The sequence below is a fragment of the Nyctibius grandis genome, chromosome 7 (assembly GCF_013368605.1).
Source record: "Nyctibius grandis isolate bNycGra1 chromosome 7, bNycGra1.pri, whole genome shotgun sequence".
Taxonomy (NCBI): Eukaryota; Metazoa; Chordata; class Aves; order Nyctibiiformes; family Nyctibiidae; genus Nyctibius; species Nyctibius grandis.
Window position 1 is genome coordinate 1,063,994 of NC_090664.1, and position 25,936 is coordinate 1,089,929.

A 25,936-nucleotide genomic window follows, 5' to 3' on the forward strand; every position below is an offset into this window, starting at 1 on the left:
AACAAAGACTGTTCTTACTGAAAAAAGCTAAATTATTTCCGTAGACAAGGACTAAATTACAGTAGTTACAGTATTCTGTTTGCTATACGGCAAAGGACAAGAAGAAAAGTGTCCAACAACGTATAGTGAGAAAGAAAAAAGCTGAAGCAGAAGTAATTACGTTATAATTGAATCACACGATGGAAGTGTCAAACTCTAAAATAAATATATAGGTCAAAACAATCTCTCACTCCCCAGTTGGGCCAGAAAACAGCTGCAAGCCCCTAGATTTACTCAGATAACACTTTTGAACAAGCCTGATTTTAAGATGTTATCTTTAATTAGGATACAGAAAAGAAGCCTACCTGTCCGGGACACTGTAGCTATTATGTTGAGCAGAGGTAAAAGTTGGAGCAGGCGTAGGACTGTTGTTTACAAACGTCGTAGGGGTATCAGGCCACGGAGAGCACTGAAGATAAAGAATTACAACTTAAGTTTCTCTTGACAATTCATTTTTTTTACTCCGATGCACACTTCTTTCATTTAAAGCCAGGGTTTTTTTCCACAGAGAATTTTGATTTGTAATTCCAAATAAAGATTCCCTCCATCCCACACATTACATGCAGATACACCAGGTAAAAATTGGTTTTTATCTTGTTCTTTCAAGACGACTCCTATTTATACTGTCTTCTGTTAACAACGTGAAGGTATTAGTCGTGGAACTGACAGAAGACCTGTGCAGACTACCCAGTTTAAAACAAACCGACCAACCAACCCCAAGCCATCTGCTGATGAAAAAAAACTTCTTTCATCCTAAAAGGGATGAAGGGGCTGCTTAAACTGCAGGTATCATGACTTGACAATAGGTGTTCAGCAACAGTAAGTAAAACTATGAAGCTAGATTTCACCTCGTGGATAAATTTTACATATCTGCCCTGACAGCAATTAAATACAAATAGATTTTTCAGTAGAAATTCTGTGAATAGAACATTTTATTAATTTAACTGCAGGACTGAAATGATGCTTACGTGTACTGCTTTCTCTAAACTGCTTGGTAAACTGCAATTTTGATACACAAATTTTAAGGCATCACAAGTATATTATGAGCCAGCTGTCCAATTCAGTCAGTCTTTTTTGGGTATTTTTTAAACCACCATGATAAAAGCCCTTCAAAATGAGACTAGCTTTTAGTGTTTCTAATACCATTGCAAATTCAGTATTTTAAAGAAAAATAAAAACAAAACAAAACAAAACAAAACAGATTTTGGTATGTTCAAAGACAAACGGACAGGATTAAAACAAGCAAGTTGCCCGAGATAAAGTAAGCTAAGACCATGCCTGTTAAAACAACAAAGAATTGTGATGTACTTATCATGCACCAGCTAAATACCCTGTAGGGAAACTTCCACAGTTATATCCTAGCCTTGCAGGGGGCGAGGAGGAGGGAGGGGAACAAGTATAACCTAAGATTAATGGAAACACATTTCAACAATGTTGTGTTGAAAGACCCTTTCACTGTCTGGGGGAAACAGTAAATTGGCATAACACCAGCTGCGACCTTCTGTAAAAGAGTTACAACATCTCTGTGCTGGGCTCCAGGCTTCACTCCTCAGAGTAAGACGGCAAGTTCCCCAGCGTGGCACACACAATTTAAAAACAAATCTTGCATGCCAATAGCTTCAAAATCAGGAAATTCTTCATCTGAGATCTGATTCAAAGCAATATTTTTGCTAGCCACTGCGCAGACACTGCTTTTGATTACAGAGTCAAAGCCACCCCTTAGCCTAAAACAGTGCCATCCACACAGAGCAGGCTCTTCTACGACCTTCTGGCATTACCCACCCTTCCTCCTGTTCTGTATATTCCCATCTGTTGTTTCTCAAGCTCATTTTGACATTCATTTCAAGAATGTTCTATTACAACAGGTAGTTAAAATTCATTCCCTAATTATGTGGTCCAAAGCCATAATTTTAAAATAAAAGCTCAACATAATACTGTTAACTTTGATCTTCTGGAGTATTTTGAAAGCATAATTTTCTTTAATTTTCTGACATTCTCTCCCTGAATTTTAATGCAAGATATTTATCTGGCCACACAGATGCAAGCTGTACATCCGTAGCCACTATTCCATTACAAGATGCTGTTCAACAGATATTTAAATTCAGGGGCAGGGAAGAGTGCACTGGTGTCAGAACAGCTTGTGAGCCATTCCCAAGGCAGTTAATGTTTCTGTCCTTCAAACCCTGCTGAAGTTGTTCACAAGAAGACTCTGAGTTTAAATGCAGGAAGATGCAGATTCAAAATATTTAGAAAAAGAAAATCCCAACCCAAGGCAAGTAGCCTTTCTTCTCCTATAACACTTTCCTACCTTGTCTCCTCTTCCAGCAAAACTGTTACTATCCACTAAGACTAAATCTGTAGGTCAAAAAAAAAAAAGGTAAAAGTAGTAGTAGTACTAATTATAATAGTACTGTAACATGCCTATTGGCTCAGTTCTCCTGTCTTGTACATTGTGGAGGGAAAAATTAGTATCTGGGCACTGAGATACTTAATTCTGAAAGGTTTAAGAAACGAAGTGTAGCATTAAAAAAAAAAGGCTATAGTATATATTCTGGTTAAATTTTCACAGAAGTTGTTTTTGAGGTCTCAAGACTAAGTGCCCTCCATTACTAGTACACCGATACAATACTACTGATGCAACTGTACTCCTGAAATTACACCTTTATTTCCAAACACTGATTAATTCTTGAAAAGGAGAAAATTATTTTGGTTTCAGATCTTTAATATTCTTCTGTCCAGGGCATGAATGAAGTTATGAAGTGTTGACCAATGGTTTCAAAGAGTTAAAAAGGAAGACAGGAAATCTTCCCAAGCATGACTTTTCAGAGTCAGGATATGCAGCATTTAAACTCTGAATGTTCCTAACGTCTGAAGAATTGCAAAAACTCAAGTTATTCTAAGCGACTGTTTAATGTCATTTCCCTTCCTACTTCCATCTACCTGAATCTGCCCAAATTCTTCATGCTTTACAAGAGAGTAAAACTGAACTTTGGCAAAGAACTCCATACTTTATTCAAATACCAAATCAACATGAAAACAGAACCTTTCTTCTCCAAATTAGGCTTATTATACTTGGGCACACAGCATCATCTTCAGAGAACGGGGCAGTAATTTTACTGTACATGGGACAGAGCTTTTTCAAGGAACCTATAAAATACAGGGCTCTTGCCCCAACCAACCGCACTTGTTGTTGGCAAAAGCAAAAAACTTGTGCTCATACAGCCTTAATATTCTGAACGCAGAAGTGAAGAAGTTATTCCCAAACTGTGCAGTCACCCACACTACGTACCCTGTACGCTGCTGATACTGCTGTATGAAGGAGAAACAATTTGAAGAAATGCTATATGCTTATGTTATTAAATTAGTTTTGCTCCACCTCTACTTTCTGACTCTCATAGTGTCTAGCAGGTTTTATATTCTAAATTTAAGTCACTTACAGAGAATATTTAACTTCTGCACCCATCTTTCATGTCCAAAATTTAATGTTCCAATTTAGTTCAAGGTCTGTGCCTGGAAGTCTTCTAACTTCCATGTGCCCTATAATCAGCTCTGTCTGCAAAAAATGACCATTTGACCAAGTTTAATCAAATTGTAGCTTTATATGTTCTAGCTTGTGACATGTAACACAATATATACTAATATAAAAATCAACCAAGACATTGTAGAGAGAAAAAAGTGTAAAGACCTAATATCACAATACAAATTTGCCTGCTTTTTTAAATTCAAAGCTGGGGAAAGAATCTGGTGGGGTTTTTTTCTCTTCTTCCTTAAATAAGCTCTAACTTCCATATATTTGGAAGAGAGGAAAAAAAGTGCCTCCTTCATAAAATAGCCCCTGGAGAAGGTCACCTGTACATAAACACGCACTGAGGTCCAGAAGGCAGCGTTAAGTTCGTAGCCTTTTATCTCTACAGAAAAAAAATCAACGCTCCATAGCATGAGAGAGAGTCTTAACAAGTAGTTAACTATGCAACTACTGTCTCTTTGGAAAATACTGAGATAAATACTGCAGAAAGTGCACTGCATGCTCCGAATTTTGAAACATCAGATGAATAAAAAGGAGTCATGGAAAAGCACATCTAGATGGCATTCGTATGAAAATGAACGAGAAGGAAAATATGGGTGATGGTAATTAGAAAAAAATCTCTGGTTCTTAGGACAGGAGAAGAGCAGAGCAGAACGACCATTCAGAAAGGGAGCTTCACCAAACACTTTGTATTGTGTTAGAATCCCATACGAATTATATTGGAAAGAAAAGATACTAGATTCAATGTTTCCTGAAGGAAGCACAGTAAGAAACCAATCTGTCCAAATTAGATTGTGGTTCAGCTGAAAGAAACCATGCAGGAAAAAAAAAAAAAAGAAACAAAATTAGAAATATCCAGCAAATGGAACACCAGAATCTTGGAGGGGCAAAATAAAAAAGCCAACATATGAAATGAGATGCAAAAAGCAAGGAACAAAAAAGACAGCCTATATAATAGGTCAGGTGTAGGAGGGAGATAACAATACTCAGCTTTAAAAAGGAAGAGAACTATAGATTGGATCAGCCTGGATCAACCTAAAATTCTGGAATTCAAGAAAATATAACAAAAAACTATTTCCAGGCACCCAGGAAGCAGCACTGGCTAAGTAACAGCCAACACTCAACTTCATCAAGAAAAATATACTCCAAACAATCCTGTTTTCCCTCTGTAATGGAGCCACAGTTCCTAGGACACGTGAAGTACATGTTCCATCATATGTAAAGACATAACATGTAAAACAGTGTCAATTCTCCTACTTAAAAGAAGGTGTTTAGTTTTTGTGTCTAAGCCCCTCTGTGACGGCTGTACTGCACATACACTACATTTGATCTGCACACATGAGTAAGTCTGGTAACGGGCAAACCTGCTGATGGCTACGTTTGGGAAGACAGATCTGCACGGACAGAAGTGCTCTAAGTAGAAACATGCATCATCCCCTGGCCAGTTTTACAAGGCCCACAAGAATAAGCCTATCTGGTGAAAAGAGGAAAAGGCTGATGAGGTGGCCTTCACGCTGCAGATCAGACGTTCCTTTTCTAGATCAAGCAAACAAGTTGTACACTCAACTTAGTACTTAATGGGTGCATAGTGATTACTGAAGTTTCACTATGAATACAGCAAAAATAGCGTTTCATGGTATTTTTTATGGGCTTGGTGATTTCTAGTAATTTTGCTAATTAAAAATCATTGTCCTGATGGAACAGGTTATGTGTTCAATCTGCTAATGATACCAAGTTAGCAAGGCTGAAAGCATTTCATCCTACAGAAATAAAGTTCAAAATGGTCTCAACAAACTGACCAAATGATCTCAAGATGGAATTGCATTAAGGGCAAATGCAAAGCAGGAATAGTCAGCTGCACAACTGTGAGAACTGGAAAGCTGCACATAGCTGTTATTCCAAAATAGTTTGTGGCTCATCCTTCGTCCCAAGCAAGAAGCCAAGAAATAAACACACACACGCTCTCTTTTGTGTCCTTTGGGAGAGGCATTAGAAGTCCAGTAGTATCTGTCCTATCTTAGGTTTTTTCACTACAATTAAGGTAATGCTCCCACCCACAGAAGCCTAGTATTCCACGAGATTAAGTTAAGAACACGTTAGACAACTTTCAGGTATCATTTGGCTACAGTTTGTCCTATTCTGGACAAGGGATTTGTCATATATTTTAAAAATACCTTCTTCTATTATTCTGGCTATAAGCAATAACCATTCAATGAACTATTTATAACAACAGAAAGAAAAGAGAGCATGGGGGGAAAAAAATTAGAAATGCCTCCAAGGACCAGCTTAAAAAGATGCTTCAGACGTGCTTTATAAGTGAATATGATAAAATCCTGTTTTCTCCTGTCTATACCTCCCTGCCGCAGGGCCATTTGGAACAAATAAAAGACTCTCTGCATTGCCAAAGAATGCTAAAGGTGCATCTTAAAAGAAAGAAAAAAACAAAAAACAAAACACACCACCACAAAGAAAAGCAGAAGGTAAATTTAGACAGCTCAGTGCTTACAACAGTTTCAGGGGGCAAAAAGAAAATCCTCTGAAGAACCCACCTTACTTAATATTGCTTGCTCCCTCCCACCCAGTTACACGGTTTATGAACAACAAGAGGCATACACTGAAGTATTTTGTAACCTAAACCTTATACATCACTTTCACAAATCATAAATACAAAGTAAATAATGTCTGAGGGACAACAGTGAGACAGTCATTGCCTGAGTGCTGCTGGGGAAGAGCTGTCAGCACAACATGCCTGTTCAAAGAACACTCAAACAACTGTCTTCCACGCTCATTAACTGACATTTGAACTTGCCAAATGGAAGATGCAGGATTGTTTCTCATCTGAAAAGTGTAAGGTCTCCATGATATTCGCCTTAAGAAACAGCATTTAAGAAATCTCAAATGCTAACCCTTGATAGGAAGAGCGCACAGGACATAGGTTAGATTCGTTTGGGGGGGCACATACAGGGTTAGCGTACACACGTCACCAAGATGTGCTGACTCTTCTGAACTGCATTAAACCTGCTTGGAGCACAACACGTAGATGGTTAAAGGAAAAATCAGTAACTAACGATCACCCATCTGCAACACTACACGGCATTTTAAAAATACTGATGTACATGGAAACTTATATTGAATGTAAGTACAAATACGGAACAAAACACTGTATTTCGCTGTTCTTACTTCCACTAATTACACACATATAGGAAAGCAAAAAGCTATTTCATTTAAAGTCACATAAACTGAAAGCTCTTGACTTTTAAAAGTTACACAGTCCCTCTCCAACAGTTAACGTGTTAGATTTAGGAAGGATTCCTTTGCTGAAAACAAACATGGAGTAATTGGTGTACATAAAAGCGAGTAAAATTAAGACACAGCAATCAAAATATTTTTACTTTATATAATGGAAGTTTCTCCTATATCTAACACTGCACAAGGTATCTTGCACAATGAAAAGGTAAGCAGAAGTCCCTTACACTGCCTCGCTTTGCCAGAGAATCACCGTAGTCTGCTGGCAAAGTCCGCTTGCTGGACTTTTTCTGCTCATGTTCAACTGCATCTTCAATTATAGGCTCAAGCCTCATCTGGACAAACACCAAAGATGTGGATCAATTTCTTTTCATTATACAGCGAGGAAAGATCTAAAACCTTTTAAAAATTTCTGAAATCTTTAGAAAACTGCATAGAACTCACTGATGCTTAAATAAAAAAGAAAACGCAAAAACCTATTGAGGCTCTGGCCTTAAATTCAGTAATCTCCAAAAAATACACTTTCAAGCTCAAATTTGGCAGATAGTTAAATCCTAGATTCCCCCCTCCTCCTCCTTTTTTTTTTTTTTGCCTTTCAGCTGCAAGGTTTTTAAATCTGTACCAAAAGACTTGCCCTAGGGTTCAGTACAGGCAGTCAAATAGTGTTCAATCTTAGTGTGTTTTAATACAAGCATCTATCGAGTATTGAAATGAAAGTTTACTAAACAAAATCTTAAAATTCAGTGTTGCTGTTCACTGACAAGTTTGGCAAATAAAAAGCTTATCTTTGTGTAGAACTAATCCTTCCCCAACCCTTCCAAGACTGCAGCTAAGTTATACGCTGTATCTATGTATTTCCTTCTCAGTAAGCAGATGCAGGTCTATTTTGTTACCTCTGTAAGAACTGTGGTGTCATATGAAGGCTGATACTTTTCTTTTTCGTGTGCAGTTCGCTTTTCCATCTTTTCTCTGTCTGTTTTCTGTTTCCTGTCTGCTCCTTTTGGCTAAAAATGAACAGTTACGTGAACAAGAAAGCAGGTGGAAAACAGTTTTATAATTGAAATCTGATCTCAGAAGTCAAGCAGTGATGTAAAGATGTCCCCCATCTTTATGAGAGCTTCTGAGAGACTTATGAAGGATCTGTTTTCTACTGTTACCTTAAAAACTTTGATTTGACAACTGGCTGAATGCAGATGATCTGTATATTCTCCATTTTCAGTCTGTTTAAAAGTGTCAACCTGAATCCTAAAAGGAACCCCTTTCTCTCCTCCATGTTTACGAGGGGTAAATTCAGTGCTGATACAATGTACCTGAAAAAAACCAACCACCAAACAAAAAGGACCCTCAGAAGTATTCTAGGTATGAATGTTACTGTGTTACCAACATCATATACATTTTATAAGGACAAGTAACAAATCAGCCAGCCTATCTGAGGACCAAGCTGCATAACTAACCTTTCATTCCTTTTCATGCCCACATGCAAATGAAGCCAAAACCATTGTATTTGAGCTGACAGTTGTCACCAAAATATCTCCAAAAAGCAGAAGTTATTATAGATTCTTATTAAATGAGAACTTGTTGGAAAAATCTATGTGGATGACAACTATATCGATCATGAACACAGCAAAAACTTTTTCAGGATACTACTGTCCAATGCATTATAGCTAGAATATACTTGGGAGTTTCTTGTAATAAGTATTACCAAAGCTACAGAAGGTCACTGACTGGAAGAGTTTTTAATCTCGTGTGAAATCAGCGTATTTTCAAATATGCCCAACTTCCTGTAAAAGTCAGCAGACCTTTTAATCAGTGTGCAATTGCCTCAAGAGCCACATCAGCCTGAAGACTGGGTTTATAAGCTAGAAAAACCCCTAAAAGATATTTAAGGAGAAAATCAGCGTAACAGAAAGAGTTATGATGAATCTCACTGGACAATGCTCTGAATTTTTTTCGCTTCCTTTCAGAATTTTAAGCAAGCCAAGCATCTTGGACAACAGCATACCTCACACTCCCAATGACTACAGTACTTCTTATTTCCTATGGCCATCAACAACAGAGAACCATAGAGTGGAAACTGAAGCTTTAAGTGTAATCAGTGCCGCTACACTGTGTTCTCTAGCCTTCAGTGTGAGTGAACTACACTTGCATAGTAAGAATCAGTGGCGTTTTCGCTCAGTCTGTTATCACTTCTTCTAAGGAAGTGCATAAACAACAATATTCAGTAGTTTATCTCACACTTCCTCAAGGAGACTACATCTTGGTACTTGTGTAATTCTTACTAGAAAAAATGTCAATTGCATCAAAGTTAATTTACTGACAATGTGGAATTTAACCTATTTTGGCTGCCTCAGTAAGAAACATTGCTACCTCAAGATTTACACCTTTTCTCCTAATAAAAACAGATCTGAGACAAAAGTAAGCTAAAAATCCCAGTGCAAAACTGAACATTCTATCTAAATAATTTCCAGAGAAAGCATGTTTAATTGCCCTGAATATCAAATACATAAATAATAAAAATCCTACTACAAGGAAGCCTGCTGACATAGTAAGAAACATCTTTGAATGTCTGATTTAAAACTCTCTTTGTAGCACATTAATATTCATTTTGTACCCTCAAGCCAAGCCTCTGCTAAAGCTCACCCCTAGGAGAGTGGGCCTCTCAACTCAAAAAAAAATAGTAGTGACAGTTATTTAGAGGGATAGAAATGAATTCTAATATTCCACATAACTAAATATTTTAACCACGGCAGCTTTCTGCAAAGAGCTTTTTGAAAGTCTCTTATTTAAATTGTTTTTAAAAGATGCTTTTATAAACGCAAATCAAGTTGAAAAACCTAACTAGGAAACGTTACAGAACTAACAGCTGCTATGGACCTGTGTTTTTTACAAAGCTGGTATTTAATGGCTGTCCCACAAATAAGAAACCAAGAAGGTTCGTAGTGCAAATATATTACTGTTTGTGACCTGAAAGGCACCAAACACAAACAACCAGTCAAGTAAAGTTTCAAACCTGAATAAAAGCAGATGTACATTTTGTTGGATCCCACAAAAATTCAACTGCATTGAGCTGGCTTGGATTTGTCTTGATATCAATGACTCCAACAGACATTGGAATATCTACATTAAAATAAGTAGCATATATTTTAAAATAATAATATTCCAAGAAAACACTAGAAATAAATTTTCACATAAGGTTACCATCAGCAAACATGGGTAGGGTGAAAAAAGGTGGGCTTTGGTGGCTTGACCATAAGCCCAGGAACAGTTTCTCAGGACTAACCTGAAGAAACTCAGTAGACTTCAATACAAAGTGCTCAGGGTCTGGGGTGTTTTTTGATTCCTCTCCTCCTCCCTGCCCTCCCCACCCCCCCCAGCTTATGCAACAAAAATTATAAAGTTACACAAAATAAATAAACCACGTTGGTGTCATTTCCACAATCTACTAAAGAAAGTTTCTTCTGTCTGTGTTCTCCTAATTACTGCAACACTTAGTAATCAGAATGATAACTGAATGTGTAAGGTTGCAGAGTTGCTATCTTGCTTCTACAGCACTTAAAAGCTTTTAAAGGAACGTGAAAGAACATTTAAATTCAAAACGCACACTATGACAAAGCAGCACACAGAAAATTGGTCTGTGTTTTTTCACCAGCCCTAGCATTGATGTGACCATGATCCATTTAAATTTGGAAATTGAATTTCATACAGTGGCAACAGATAGAAACAGCTATACCTAAGTCGAGAAGTCTGTCTCCAGGGCGGTTCCACTTCCAACCTTCTAGCTGCTGGTGTTCTGTATATTGCAACCTTCTGTCATGGAACACAACTCTTATAATACTCTAACAAAGAAGAAAACAAGCATCTGATGAGCCACAAAGTTACTGTATGCTTAGAAACAGCCTGAAGATAAAGCACTAGAACATTCCAGAATAGCCACAGCGTTGATAAACACGTATTTACAGCACAAAATCTGGCAACCATCAGTCTCCCAAAATATTCCAGAACACAGAAACAGAACTGAGCAGCAGGAGATACTTGAAAATGTGGTAAAAATGCAAAAGAGAATTACATCTGATTGCATATTCTAAAGGTCACTATGAATTACATGCAGTGAACTGAGCAACACTGACAGCATAGTATCAACACTGTGTAGGCAACACAAATTATTTCAGAAAACAAACACAAAATACTTCATTTATTTGAAAAGCGGTGAATATAGTTTGACTATTTTTTTCATTGGGAATTTTGTGAATTTTTGTAGAAAATTTTAAGAAATAAAATTAAGAGAAAAACCCTTCCTAGTATTTATAAACATATTTAACAACAAACGTGTGATTTTAATTCTAGTAAAAAGTAATAAACAACTTCCAAACTATTCCAACTGTTCTAGCTGAAATATTAATCTAAAAATACTACGATATGATTAACTTTGTTCAGCTAGAAGCAATTGGCCAACAACACCTATTTTTGTGACCAGTTCTGCTACGACTGTGCTCTTAGTCATATTAAAGAAAGGTTTCTATCCTGCTACATGAATGTACAGACAAAGCAATTTGTTATACAGAGGGGAAAAAACTGTACATGTGAATTGCTACTGAACAAACAAAACGCAGACAAAGTGTCCAAAATGGAACATTTGTTGATGCTTCATTACAATGCCTTGCTATGACAAAATTCACTTTTTTAAACCTTTACACTGCTTTGTCCCATTTTACCTACCAAAGGGCTCATCACCAACATACGAACCTGTAACATTACAGCAGAGATTCCCCAAAGCTACAAGGAAATAGCACCTAAGGAGGCAAAATAGTCAACGTGCCAGGCTGTAAAAGGTTTAATTACAGAATTCACAAATCTCAGTTTTAGACTTGTGCTTAACACTTCTTGAAATTATTTCTGAAGGAGCACCCCACAGACAAACAAGAACAAGGCACAGGACTGTACAAGCCAGCCAAAGTTCACAAATTACATAGCCCAAAGTCGACAGGTAAAGACTCAGCCTCCCCCAGGCTCACTGTTCTGGTGTACTTACCAGTACCACTGTCAAAGTGACTCTATTTTTTTCCTTCTTCCCCAACACACGATTAAGATTTTTCAGAAAATTTAGTAAACCTGTCAGATGCTTATAAGAAAAGTCCACCTCCTCACCCTCCAGCAGTTCTTTTAATAATCCGTACTATGAATTGGACATTTTTCAGTCTACCTCATTCTTGTACTTCGTGCAATACCTCAGATCCACAGGACCTTCTGCTAACATTAAGGCATAAGCAGACAAATCTGGAATTAGCAACAGGAGCTCAGCTATGGAACAAACTGTTCGAGAAGCAGCAAAATCAGAGATCTGTTTTCCTATAGATATATCTCCCATGTGCCAATATCCCACTGTTGTGAAAACCATAGGTTGGCTCCATGTGTCTTCCGTAACACCTATTAAGGAACATGCTCATAATATCTCCACTTCTTTCTAAATGATCTCTAGCTTCCTTCCACATCTCCTAATAACTTGAAATGGAAAACGAAATGGCTCAGAAGACGCTGGATACAAATCTATAGACAACTAGGTATCTTAAGCTTTGCATAAAATAATTCAGTCTTCTCTACACACAAGGACTCTATGCAGTGAGTATTCACATTCTTCATATTCATACTTTTTTTAAAAAATATCACCGGTCAACAGTCATTTTGAACAAGTATCTGGTGACAGCTGAAAAAAAAAATCCATAAAATACAGTCTCTAGATTGGATTTCTCTCACCTAACTTCAGATACCTAACTTTGAGATCACTGTTACCACAGCTCCCTTTTATTCAGCAGAAAGACATGGGCACATTTAGTGGAGATACATCTCATCTTAAAATAGCTCAGACTGCAGACCTCGTGAAGGGTACATGAAGTAATTAGCTCACCTTTGGTTATCTAAAATTACATGAAATCAACCCATTCATAAATGAGGAAATGCATACATGTATATTCTTTTAATTTGTAGTAAACCTGAAATAAAACAAAATTAGGCATTAGGTTCCACTGTCCCTATTTTCTTTATTGGTCAGATCAGCTGGTCCACTTCCCTCCGTGAATCAGGGTACAATAAAAGGTTAAAAACTACTGTTTTCATATCCAACCAGCAGAGGTTTGTTAGTAACACTGTCTAGAGAACTCCAGCTCACCTTCACCAGTTTTCCATTGATCTCTGGTATGTCTCCAGCTTTCCGATTATCTAGCATCCGTATTTCATAGGACTGACCTTTAAGGAGAAAAGAAGTTTATATCAGTAGAAGAGTCAGAGCACAAAGCTATTTTGTGTTTAATGCACCTGAATTAGGTTTTGGTTCATACACAGTAGACAAGAATCAATACCTGAAACTTCTGTTCAGGAGATTTCTGTACCAAGGTTCACTTCACAGCACAGCAATTAATGGAACAAAATGAAACTTTTTGGTCCCTTTAAAATTAGAGATTCTTTCAAAAAGTTTAAGTATTTCATTTTACATGAAGTGTAAGTACTTGTTTCTCTATTTTTTTTCCTGCAGAAAAACTTTTCAAAGCTGAATTCCTTTATTTTTCAAACTGATGAAAGGCAACATACCGAGAAACACAGACTGGTCTTCTGAAACACACTCTTGCAAAGTGTTTTTATACTCTTCATACAACACACCTACTCCTCTCCCATGTTTAATTTTGCCCATGTACCTGTTGCCTTTGTATGATTTGCAGGCTTTGTATGATTTCAGAAATAAGCCTTTAAAAGAGCTAGTTACTGGTTTGTTCAAGCAGGTATGAGTGAACCTATCTTTCTAATGAATTTGATGGAACTATTATGCTTCAAAACAGAGAAATCTAGAACTAATTTATTTGAACTACAGGGATTTTCTTCTTCCAAAGTGAGCAGCATGTTTTCATTTGCAAAAATGAATTTTTAAAATCTAGGACAAAATAGATTTCAAGACGTTCACTAATATTAAGTGCAGTAAATTCATTACCTTCTACGTTACCCTCCAAACTACCTTTACGCTCAGGTGTTCACTACATTTAAAAGCCATTTACTGGCTTGCCCTACAAGGTGAAGGCTCAGCTCTCACACCGCTGTGAGTAAGCAAATGATTTCTTCAGCTCCTTTCGCTGCTCCATAGACTGATGTTACCACCAGCTAAGGACTGTTTGGCATTTTTTTGCTGTAACACAGTTAGCACATGTATGTATATACTCTACGTGTGTCCAGGCTTTCTTTACCCCAGCAGCAGTTGATCACTGATGACATAAAATCTATATAAAAATTAAATGTACCTATTGCAGCTGAGTAAAGCAACAGATCACCTCTCCTCCTATATTTAACAGGAGGGAATTTTTTTCCTGTTAATGAGATTTGTTCAATTACCAGTGTTATTATTTCACATGGAGCTATAACACATATAAGTCCATCTGTGTTTACAGACAGCATCGTGTTTTTTTTAATCTAGCAGTATTAATAAAACTTTTGCAAATATTTCTCTGTTGTCTTTCACCATTATTTTGAAAGGTGAGGGGGGAGAAAAAAACATTTTGATTTATTGCTCATCAAGCATTGCTAACCTTTTACAGGTACAAAATACTATGACGAAAGATGTGATGAAAGTAAAAATCAAGAAATGCCAGGATTAAAAATACAAAAATAGCACGGGGAGTTTTCAAAACAAAAGGACAGATAAGTTTCATTCTAGATTTCTGGACATGTAGCTGCTCTGAAAGCGTAAAAAGCACCACAGCACTGACTGTAGTCACCTCTACAGGGGAGCCATACATGCTGCTTTCTCTGCTGTGTCCTGGAGAGCAGCCACAGGAGCAAGGCAACACAAGGTGCCAGGAACTTTAACTGCCTGCTGCTCAACGCCAGAACTATAGTATCCACCACCACAAAAATGACAGAATGGTTGAGGCTGGAAGAGACCTCTGGAGCCCATCCTGTCCAACCCTCCGGCTCAAGCAGGGCCACCTAGAGCCAGTCGCCTAGGACCAAGTCTAGGCTGCTTCTGAGTATCAAGCATGCTCATCCAGCCCCTGCTTCATTAGCTTCTCTGTGAGGATCTTAACAGGAGAGAATAGCAAAAGCTTTACTGAAGACAGTGACTTGTAAACAATATCCACTGCTCTCCCCTTGTCTACCAAGCCAGCCATTTCACCATAGAAGTTCATGAAGTTGGTCAAGCATGACTTCCCATTAGTGAATCCCTGCTGACTACTCCTGATGACCTTCTTGTCCTTCATATGCCTGGAAATGGTTCCCAGAATCAGTTACTCCCATCACCTTCCCAGGGATGGATGTGAGGCTGAGCAGCCTGTAGTTCCCTAGGTCCTCCTTTTTGAAGATCAGAGCAACATTTGCTTTCCTATAGTCCTCAGGCACCTCTCCTACTCACCATTATCATTCAAAGACTACCGAGAGCGGCCTCACAATGACATTTGCCAGCTCCCTCAGCACTCGTGGGTGCATCCCATCAGGACCCATGGATTTATGTATGTCCAGTATGCTTAAATATTCCCTGACATGTTCCTCTTCCACCTCTCCTCATTGGCTCCTCTATTACTTTGGTCAGGAAGTTGTCATCAGCGCTCTCCAGGAACCTCCTGGATTGCTCATGCCCTGCTGCGTTGTCCCTCCAGCAGACATCAGGGTGGCTGAAGTCCTCCTATGAGGACCACGGCCTGTGAACATGAGGCTACTTCTAGCTCTTTGTAGAAAGCCTCATCTACTTGTTCTTCCTGGTCAGGTGGCCTATAGCAGACACCCACTACAATGTCACCCATATTGTTCTGCTCTTTAAACCTTACCCATAAGCTCTCAGTTGGCTCATCACCCATCCCTAAGCAGAGCTCCAGGCATTCCAGCTGTTCTCCCACATAAAGGGCAACCTCCCCCTTCGTTATCTTCTCGCCCTACCTTTCCTAAAAAGCCAGTATCCCTTCATTGCAACATTGCACTTATGCAAGCCATCCCATCATGTCTCCGTGATCCCAAGATCATAGCCCTACAACTGCACGCAGATGTCTAATTCCTTGTGTTTACTACTGCTTGCATTAATGTACGTGCACTTCAGAGCGGCACCCCACCATGCTGACTTCCCAGAAAGATTTGGAGTTCTCATAATTGTGCTTTATAAGTACTTCCTTGCTTACATCCAAATGCCAGAGGTGACCCTGCTTAAGCCTCCTGTTCTTGATTTTGTGTTCCCTTTCAGGCACATCACTCCAGGCCCTTTGCTCATCAACCATGTCCATCACTCCCTCACAGTGCTCTCCCACCCCCTTCATTCCTGCTTCAAAGCCCTCCTTACCAGGTCAGCCAACCTGCCACCAAAGGTACCTTTGCCCCCTTGCCCCTTACTGAGGTGGATCCCATCTCTCCCAAGCAGCTCTTTGCATTCACAAAACTACAAGCTTAGCTGCACTGTGTAAACCAACCTAACGAATTCCTAGACAAACTGGCTGCTCGGGGCTTGGATGGGTGGACTCTTCAATGGGTTAAAAACTGGCTGGCTGGCCGAGCCCAGAGAGTGGTGGTGAATGGGGCAAAGTCCAGCTGGCGGCCGGTCACTAGCGGTGTTCCCCAGGGCTCAGTTCTGGGGCTGGTGCTGTTCAATATCTTTATAGATGATCTAGACGTAGGGATTGAGTGCACCCTCAGCGAATTTGCAGATGACACCAAGCTGGGTGGGAGTGTCGATCTGCTGGAGGGTAGGAAGGCCCTACAGAGGGATCTGGACAGGCTGGATAGATGGGCCGAGACCAACGGCATGAGGTTCAACAAGAACAAGTGCCGGGTCTTACACTTGGGCCACACCAACCCCCTGCAGCGCTACAGGCTGGGGGAAGAGTGGTTAGAGAGCGGCCCGGGGGAAAGAGCCCTGTGGGTGCTGCTCGACAGCCGGCTAAACATGAGCCAGCAGTGTGCCCAGGTGGCCAAGAAGGCCAATGGCATCCTGGCCTCTATTAGGAATAGTGTAGTCAGCCGGTCTGGGGAAGGGATCGTCCCTCTGTGCTCGGCACTGGTGAGGCCGCATCTTGAATCCTGTGTCCAGTTCTGGGCCCCGCACTTCAAGAGAGATGTTGAGGTGTTGGAGCGAGTGCAGAGGAGGGTGACCAAGCTGGTGAAGGGTCTGGAGGGTCTGACCTATGAGGAACGGCTGAGGGAGCTGGGGGTGTTTAGCCTGGAGAAGAGGAGGCTCAGAGGTGACCTTAGTGCAGTCTACAACTGCCTGAAGGGAGGTTGTAGCGCTGTGGGAGTCGGCCTCTTCTCCCAGGCAACTAGCGATAGGACAAGAGGACACAGCCTCAAGCTTGGCCAGGGGAGGTTCAGGTTGGACATCAGGAAGCATTTCTTCTCAGCAAGGGTCATTAGACATTGGACGGGGCTGCCCAGGGAGGTGGTGGAGTCACCATCTCTGGATGTGTTTAAGAAAAGACTGGACATGGCACTTAGAGCCCTGGTCTAGTTGCCATGGTGGTGTCAGGGCAATGGTCGGACTCAATGATCCCTGAGGTCTCTTCCAACCTGGTTGATTCTGTGATTCTGTGATTCTGAATGCTTCCCCTTTAAAAGTAATTCTCTTCCATCCACTTCTGCTATTTGATATACATCTAGCTGAACAGCAGCCAACTCAAACCACTGTCCTACAGCTCTGATATGCCTTCTCAATTGACTCATTTAGCAGATTTTACAGTTAATAAGAACCCTGCAAATCCCTGAACAACGACCCATCATCACTCCAAGATTTGAACTTCTAGAATAAGCTTCAGCTGAAAACCTAATCACTTTAAATATTCCATTAGCTCATTAGCTCATAGAATCACAGAATATCTCAAGTTGGAAGGGTCCCATAAGGATGGAGTCCAACTCCCTGCTCATCACAGGACTATCTAAAACGAAATCATATTACTAAGAGCATCATTCAGATACTCCTTGAACTCTGAACGATGCTCTTAGCTATTCCAATTAAAATACTTACTGACAGAGGGTAAAGTCAGGGCTTGCTTAAGTATTGCCTTAGGCAATGTCACCATAGCTTAACAGACAGGGCAAACGTTCCTGTTGCTTCTAGCATTCCCAATCCAGTAAATTAAGACAACTGCTGATGAAACTAAAGAGAGTATAAGCTCTCTATGGTACTCCCTACTCACAACCTTTTGAAAATTATTTAAGGCAAGACATTGCCTGGTAATAGGGCCGAACTAGAAACCACATAACTGAAGTGACCAAGAGTAAAATTGCTCTTTTTCTAGAGAATTTAACCCATCTTCGTTACACAGACATGTCTATCAGTACAACTCAGTGTTGCAAACTGCAACACAAACGAGCATAACTATTTTGATCCCTCTTTTAAGCTGGCTTCAGTATGAAAGATGTCATTGCTCAAAACTATCCCAAGATTTTTTTTTTAGCATATAATGGTTTGTACTAACAGCTAATAGAGAATTGTTTAGGAAAAAGTCTTATCTAGGCAGCAAAGCACTTCAGCCTTTCTGTCTAAAGTTTTAACACAGAAGTGAAATTGGCCAACTGCTTTTTTTCCACATTTATTTAGAAAAAGGGTATACCAATGCCTTCATCTTTCAACATCAGGAAAAGCAGGACACTGAATAACAGCAAAACTTCTCTGCAATAGAAATCTTTATATTAAAAGATATTTTCAAGGAAAGATGAAACAATTACAGTCACTTCAGACACTGTCACATAAATGGCAAGCTCTTCTCAGGGGAGAGATAGCAAATGCTTTCTTCCTTCAGCTTGCCACCTTGTGCTGGCTCCCCAGCACACTGAGCCGACCTTCAAGCTTCACGTTTGGCCAGGGAGGCTGGAACCTGGCACCGAAGAAAACAAAGTGTATTTCTAGAGTTTAAAGTTTATAAAACTTCAAAGTTTTTTAACCAGCGCAAAGCATCTTGCTGATCCAGCGTCCTGCTGCAATTGTACTGTTTTCTCCTGGAGAGAGCACCCGAGGTACAAAAAGTGGTAAAAAATAAAGTAAACCTGACTAAGCAAATGGCCGAACTATGCCCTCACATTTTTGTAAGAAACTACAAATCACTTAAAGAACTTCCATTATTCTCATTAGTAGAAGAGTCAAGTAATGTGTAAAGCATATTTAGACAGACTAGGTACTGCAAGATGAAGCATTTGGCAACTTTATTCACAGGGAAAGCTGAAAATGATGCTTTGTCATCACGTCAGTATCAAATTAGGTACAATCTGCTCTCACAGATTTTAGGGCCTCAGTACACAGTTAAACATTTCCAGGTACGAAATGCATCACCAGAAGTTCACACTACTAGAAGCATTTCAACTTGAGCAGAAAGGATATCCTATCAAGAAAACACACAGGTAAAATATACAAATTCTACAACCTAGTAAAGCAATTAATAAGTTAAATAGCTCACAAAGACCAAGGAAAATTCACCAATACATATTTTAACCTGTGTCTCTTAACTACACACTGAAGTAGTACACTGCTTAGAGAAGCACACGAGCTAAGAAGGTTAATTGTACCAAAACACGGTAGGATATAGAAAAGAAATGGTGAACGTAATTTTTTAATATTGTTTTTATTTTTCATATAAACTGTGCTGCGGGACTGTGTCTTCTAATTACAGTGCTATCTATTGTGAGATTTTGGGTCAAATCCCACAAAGAAAAGAAAAAGCAAAACTAAATCTAGGAACTCGATGATCCTAGAGCATTAGAGCCGGGGGGGCGGGGAACGTACAAAGCCATTGATATGGTGCAAAACAAATGATAAATGGTTTTACTTGAGTTCAGAATACTAGCTGACTGAACTTAGGACACCGATGTCACTTCCAGAGGTGAGGGAGGTTTTATCACATGGCAATGACCACATTCAAATTATTTTACACAGCAGACAGTGCCCTCTGTAGAAGGAAAAATGAATTCTTATGCAAATCAACCACAGGCTATGAGGAAAAAACAGCAAGACTCACCTGAAATAGTCATCTAGTTAATTCCTCGTAAATGTTGACAGACAATAGGGAAACACACACAAACTCCAAAGGTAACTACAAAGGTAGCTGCAATTGTGTTTATATTTCAAACATAACACTGTTCTGGGCAGATATGCATAGCTAATTTGAGAGCCATTACAGTGTCCTCTGTTGTGCAACACTTTTTTGTTTAGGGATTGACATTTTAACATTTATTATGACTCTTTGGGGGTGTTTGTGTGTACTTTATGCAAATATCAACCAATTAACTTGCTATTATCAATCCAATTTAAACACGAATGTAAAATTCGTCTTGTATTTTAAGCTATTACTAACTGAAGTTTGTCTCCTAACAGCTCTGTCAGCTTGATTTTACTGAGGGAGGTGGGGGATGGAGAGGGCTAATGCACAGAGCAAGGAGGGGGGGAACAAAGAAAAAAAAACGAGCCCAGACTCTGAAGGGGAAGTAATAACAGACTATAGCTATGAGTGTGCAAGTTGTACAAAATAATACTCCTAATAAGGTATCCAACCTCATTTTTGACATGCATTTATTTCGGATGTACCCGCATGTACCAAAACATGAAACACAATTCCAGCTTTAGACTTGCACCACAACCTGCATTCACTACAGTTATGCCTGCAACGTATGAATACCAACCTTGATTCAAGTATGTCAGAGTTTCATCATATAATTTTACTGCTGGAGATGTTGCAGCACACATAACATACTGGAAGGGTGGATGTTTGGTCTCATTTTCTTGTGGAAGGCTGGAATCTTCCTGTTTGAAGATAGGCAGTGCCAAAACATCACTGAAAAGAAAAAACAAATGACTTTGTGAGACTGTTGGCCTGTTCTGCCTGAAGTTGAAGAAAAAAAAGTTATTTGTGACTTAAAAAACCACAGCGGAATACATGCAGAATTGTATCACTCAGTTTATTAGCAAAACCAACGTGAGCAGCATCCAAAACATTTTCCACCAAAATTTTAGGCTAGGATACACAAACCATGCTCTCGGATCTAAGCAGACAATAAATGAAGTTGTGCTGATCCTCTGAAAATTTAATCTTCAGTTCTTGTCTCCACTGAAAAAAAAATCAGTTTACTCTTAACTATTCACCTATCAACACAGACAAGCTTGCTTAATACACATGCGGCTGAGAACAACGCATTTGCTTTCTTCTTTGAAATATATATTCCCCAAAATAAACTACTTACACTGTGAAAATCTTTCTCCCCATTTAGTATAATTATATCTAACCTATTAATTCTGTTGACATTGAAGATTTTTCAATCTTGACTTTTTTTAGCCTTTAGCACGCCGAATAGCACAAAAATGATTAAGCAGCAGATTCACAAAACATAAATTATAGGAAGTATATGCCAAGATTCAATTCACTTGTAGACATAAGGGCACCAGAAAATCTTTGGAAGTTTCTGAAAAGTAAAGAGCAATCCGTGCTGTCCACAGGGTGGTAAAACAAACAGCTTCACCCCAACCAGCACACACATCTTCTGCTTTCTACAGAATTAAATACTCTGTATTAGCCATAGATTTGTTTTCCTTGTATACAGTAATCCTTCATAAATAAAACTTCAAAGAGATTAGTGAGTTCTGTTCAAAGATAGTGTTTTTCTAGCACTGAATTTTTGTCCATGATGAAATTCCTATCTGCAAATCCATGAAATTTTCTTTGAAAACTAGTTTCTAAACTGAACCAACATTTCTCACACCACCTCATCTGTTGATTCAGTTTTTAACCTACATGCATCTTATTTCTCTTGCACTGATCACAATGATAGATTTAATATATTTTGTAAAAGAACGATGTCTTCTCTGCATTGTACTATTATTTAGACTTTGTACCCTAAATTTTTTTGAAGTAAAATTGTTTTTTGCTCTTCCTCATTTCTGTGAAAGCCTGCTTTACTTAAAGAGAACTCTGTAATTCCTCTTGAATTCCAGCTCACATCCAGAGAATCAAAAAGTATCAGTATCATAATCAACTTATAAAGTGAAATTACAGCCAATATTTTTGTGTCACAGAAGGTCACAGTATAGACTTGGTCTATGTAAGTATTAGGTATGAGGAGTGCAGCTCGGGCACCCTAACTTTTTTTCCAGAGCACGTGCCACATACAGTATGGTAAAGGCCACCCACATCACATTGCACTGTCTGTACCTTGTAGAGACTGTACAATCCCTCCCCAAAAGAACAACTAGAATTAAAAAAAAAAGACCAAAAAAAGACACCCCCACAGGTGGGCAAGGTGCCAAGGGCAGCCCAACGCAAGAGGGAGCGCTGCGACAAGAGGAGAGAAGCACCATCCCAAGACAGGACTTCCACACCAGGAACCCGTGCTCCTCACACACTGGGGCACACAAAACACTCGTTAGCGTTTTTATGAAGAGGAACTTTAAAATGGAAAGAACACGAAAACGATAACGATGTTTAAAATACACACATAAGAGTTGAAGCACAACAAAGGAGGCATGCAAAGTATCTCACCAAATAAATAACCTGTAATTCTTGACTAAGTTCTGCAGCACTTGCTTTCTCATAACACACAAAGTTAAAGAGAGAAGTGTTTTGTGTATTTATGAAAAATATCTTTCAAGCCTTCATTTTCCACCCACAATGTGAAGCTAAAAATGCATCTGGTTTGGCTTAAGAACGTGTGCTGTGGTTAATGAACTAGCTAAATTAACAGACAAGGCATTGGAAGGCAACAAATACAAAAGGAAGACAAATTTAGCCAGCTTTAAACCCACTTTTGCTAATACTTACAAAGTGGGAATGAGTAACTGCTACTGCGAAAGAAAAAAAAAAAAAAGACATCCAACTCCTCAAACCTACAATTTAGTTGTAAAGAGAGCAAAATGCCACTATTCCAAAAAAAATGCTCCAGCAAACGGCACGAGGCAAATGTATGAATCTTCATTAATTTTACCCAGATAGAAACATACATTTTTCTTATAAAAGAAAGTCTTCCGGGTACTAGCACATTCCAAAGGAAAACAGAAGCCAATGCAATTTAAAACTTCTTCCTGGACCATCTTTAAACAAATACCATTTAAATAACATTTTGATTTGTTCACTCATAAAGAATGAAATATCAGTGTTTTCAGATTTAAACATACACTTGTTCCCATCTAAAAACAGATAAAAGCTGCAGGCAATTAGAGTCAATAAGGTATGAATAAAGTATTCCTATTAAGATTTTAAAGCGTCAGTGATAAAAAATGTTAACTGATTCAGAAGCAATTATTAATTCCTCTTAAAAAAGTGATGTATCTTTTCTGGCTCTCAACAAGGAAGCTGCTAGGAAGCGACAGGTCTATCTTTCAGTCACTGCTGCACACCAACAGAGGATGACCAGCTTTATCTGACACCCGTGAGCCTACAGTTCAGCAACACAAAGGTCTTCTGGGCAGTACTGGCACAAAGAATTTCTGCCACGTGAGCTGCTCCCTCCCTACCCTTCCCCTCTACAGAATATTGTTCTGGGCTATGTTGTGATCTCTATCAGGTCACAGCACAGCCCAACACACAGCTACACAACTGAGGGTGGTAAAAGCAGGTGATAAAAATCTTACTGTAGAGAACCCCCCCCCCCCCATCCTACCAAACGTAACTTGAGGGCAGGAGTAATGAGTTAAGCCCATTTCCCTCCTCATCATTGGCAGTTAACAGGGATATAGGAATCAGGGAAGAAATTGCTCATGTCTGCATTTACCTAGGAAATGAGTAGGAACACGCAGCTTTGAGAAACACAAGAACACAAAGAGCATTCCTCCCAGTTCTCTGAGGCCAAACTCCCCCATTGTTTATCCTTAGATTAGTTCAAACATGGACCATCTAAACTTCACAGTGACAAGCATTTCCTACAAAATAAAATTCATTGCTCACACTTCACAGCTGAAGAAAAGATGCCAGGTGTACTCACACTTCAGAGTAGGAAACCAACAGGGAATGGGAATTTAGTATTTTTAATAGTACTCTCTACTTATACTGAAGTAGAGTATCTTGTAAGTCATAAACTGCATATAATATATGCAGATCCTAAATGAGAGTCTTTTTACCACCTCTAATTTTATACTGATTCTATTATAAGACCCAACAAAAAAAAAAAAACAGGAGAGCAGGTCAGTCTTCTCAGTTCTCACTTTTCTTCCTCAGACCCCAGATACAATTTCTGCATTTATAATGAGCCAAGGGCCGGGCAGCGTGAACTATCTGCCCCCAGTAAACCACTGGCAGCCTCCATGTTTATGTATGCTTCAGCATCCTTCAGTCATTTTCCTGCTCACCTGGTGACATCTGGTTTGTGCTGGCCCAATGAAGATTAGTGACAGGCACTTTCACTGCCAGCTTTGCTCAGGTTATTGAACACGGCAAAGTACCTCCTACCTAAACTGAAGCATCCACTGGCAGAGTTGCCCAGATGGAGGAAAAACGTTTTCCAAAATAGCTGCTGTTGAAATTATTTCAGGCTACAGGAGAAAAGAGCTTTAAGAGACTGATTCTGTTCTTTTTTTTGCCACTGATAACTTTTGATCTGGTGAAATAAAAGACTAATGTCCTTCACTTGTCTCATCTATGTGAACTTTGGACTATTACAAGCAAGCTGAAGTATAAACAAATAGCAATGTTTTGAAGGAGAAGCAGCATCTTTCGTTAGACTTCTTGATATCATTTGGAAAAGTAGATCTATCGAGGTTTACTCTCCTGATGGAAGGAACTCTGAGACAAATTTTTGAAACTACTAGCTCCAGTAAGAAAAGTTCTATCTCGGTCCCTCACAATTTGTTATCTCAAGCATTCAACCGAAAGCATTTTCTTCCCAGAGGGAGGAGCACATTTTCCCAGAAAAGCAAACAGAAACTGTTCATTACACACCAAAAGCAGGCAGTAAACACATCTCCAACACCCAATCTTAGCTAGCTATGCTACAGAAGAAGTGCATAAATGAAACTTCACCATGGAAAAGTAGGAAGGCTTAGAAGAAGCAACAAGGTAGATGTTAACACTTGAAGCAAAGCATCCAGTAGGATGGATCATGTGTGATAAGCTATCCTGTGTTACATAGCCTACATGAGCACAGTACAAAAAGACCCAAGAAAAATCCAAGACCCTTCTCCCATGCTTTTGAAATGTGTTTGTCAGCAACAAAATCACCTCCCTTCCACATTGAAAACCCTCTTTCCAACACTTCTCCTGAAGCATTAAAAAAACCCCAACTGCCTAATAATAATATGATCACAAAATAAATGAAGAACCTCCTGTCCTTACAAGAACAGGAACTAGTATGTCATCAAAATTCAAAGTGACATTCCATCAATCACCTGCCTTATCTGTCTTCTGCATTGTATACTTCTGGGCGTGAGTCCTAAAGCATCCAAGAACATGCAGGTCTTCTGAAACTTTAAAGCACTATTTACAAGGACAAATACCTGAAGAAAAATGTTTCTCAAGCGGTATTTGAATTAGTTATGATCTGAAAGCCACGCTCTGCACTGTTAAGAGATCTGAACAAGCCACAGGAAAATGTAAGGGAATGGGAGAGCTGGTACTTCCTAACACCTTCCCTGTGTTCACAAAGGCAAGTCTGATGTGAGACAAGACCCTTGGAACTAGTCACTGGGAAACAACTTTCTCTGAAGCAGTTGTCAAGACGTGCAACATGAATGAGAAAACAGGTGCAAATGTAATGCTGTTCCTGGGACTCCTACAACCCATCACAGGGAAACTCAGCTGGTTAAAGGCCTCAACTTACAGGGAGTCTGGCACAAAATGCAAAAAAACAACCAAAGAAAGAACAAAAATCCCACCATCAAAACCTGGGTCTTCCCGAGCTCTTGAAGGTACCAAGGAAAAGCTGTAAGAATACTATTTGTTCACAATTACAAATCCCTGGTTCTCCATCCACTCTGTGGACACAAAGAGGTCAGGAGCTGCTCTAATTTGCAGCAGCTATAATACAGATTGCTCCTAAGCAGGAACAACACATTAAGCATAAATGAGGGTAACCTGCTGCCCTGTTCTCAATCCCGCATGTCCATCCACCATGAGAGGTGACAGGGGCACAGAGAAGACAGTTATGCAACATGAAGAGTCTTTTCCTTAAGAATTAAACTGGTTTCCTTGACCTTTTGAAACA

At 39.3% G+C, this 25,936-nt stretch overlaps 1 protein-coding gene across 4 annotated transcripts in view; it reads right to left on the minus strand.

The window, feature by feature from the left end:
* UBP1 (upstream binding protein 1) overlaps positions 1 to 25,936 on the minus strand; it is a 39,410-nt gene that overhangs the window by 8,801 nt on the left and 4,673 nt on the right. For 2 of the 4 annotated variants that reach the window (XM_068404750.1, XM_068404749.1), the window contains exons 2-9: positions 20,435 to 20,586; positions 12,975 to 13,051; positions 10,542 to 10,647; positions 9,822 to 9,928; positions 7,969 to 8,121; positions 7,705 to 7,815; positions 7,039 to 7,146; positions 345 to 448 (exon numbers count right to left, since the gene is read on the minus strand). In XM_068404750.1, coding sequence (XP_068260851.1) covers positions 345 to 448; positions 7,039 to 7,146; positions 7,705 to 7,815; positions 7,969 to 8,121; positions 9,822 to 9,928; positions 10,542 to 10,647; positions 12,975 to 13,051; positions 20,435 to 20,586 — 918 coding nt within the window. The remainder of the gene's footprint in view (positions 1 to 344; positions 449 to 7,038; positions 7,147 to 7,704; positions 7,816 to 7,968; positions 8,122 to 9,821; positions 9,929 to 10,541; positions 10,648 to 12,974; positions 13,052 to 20,434; positions 20,587 to 25,936) is intronic. The other 2 variants (XM_068404751.1, XM_068404752.1) reach the window with 2 other exon arrangements.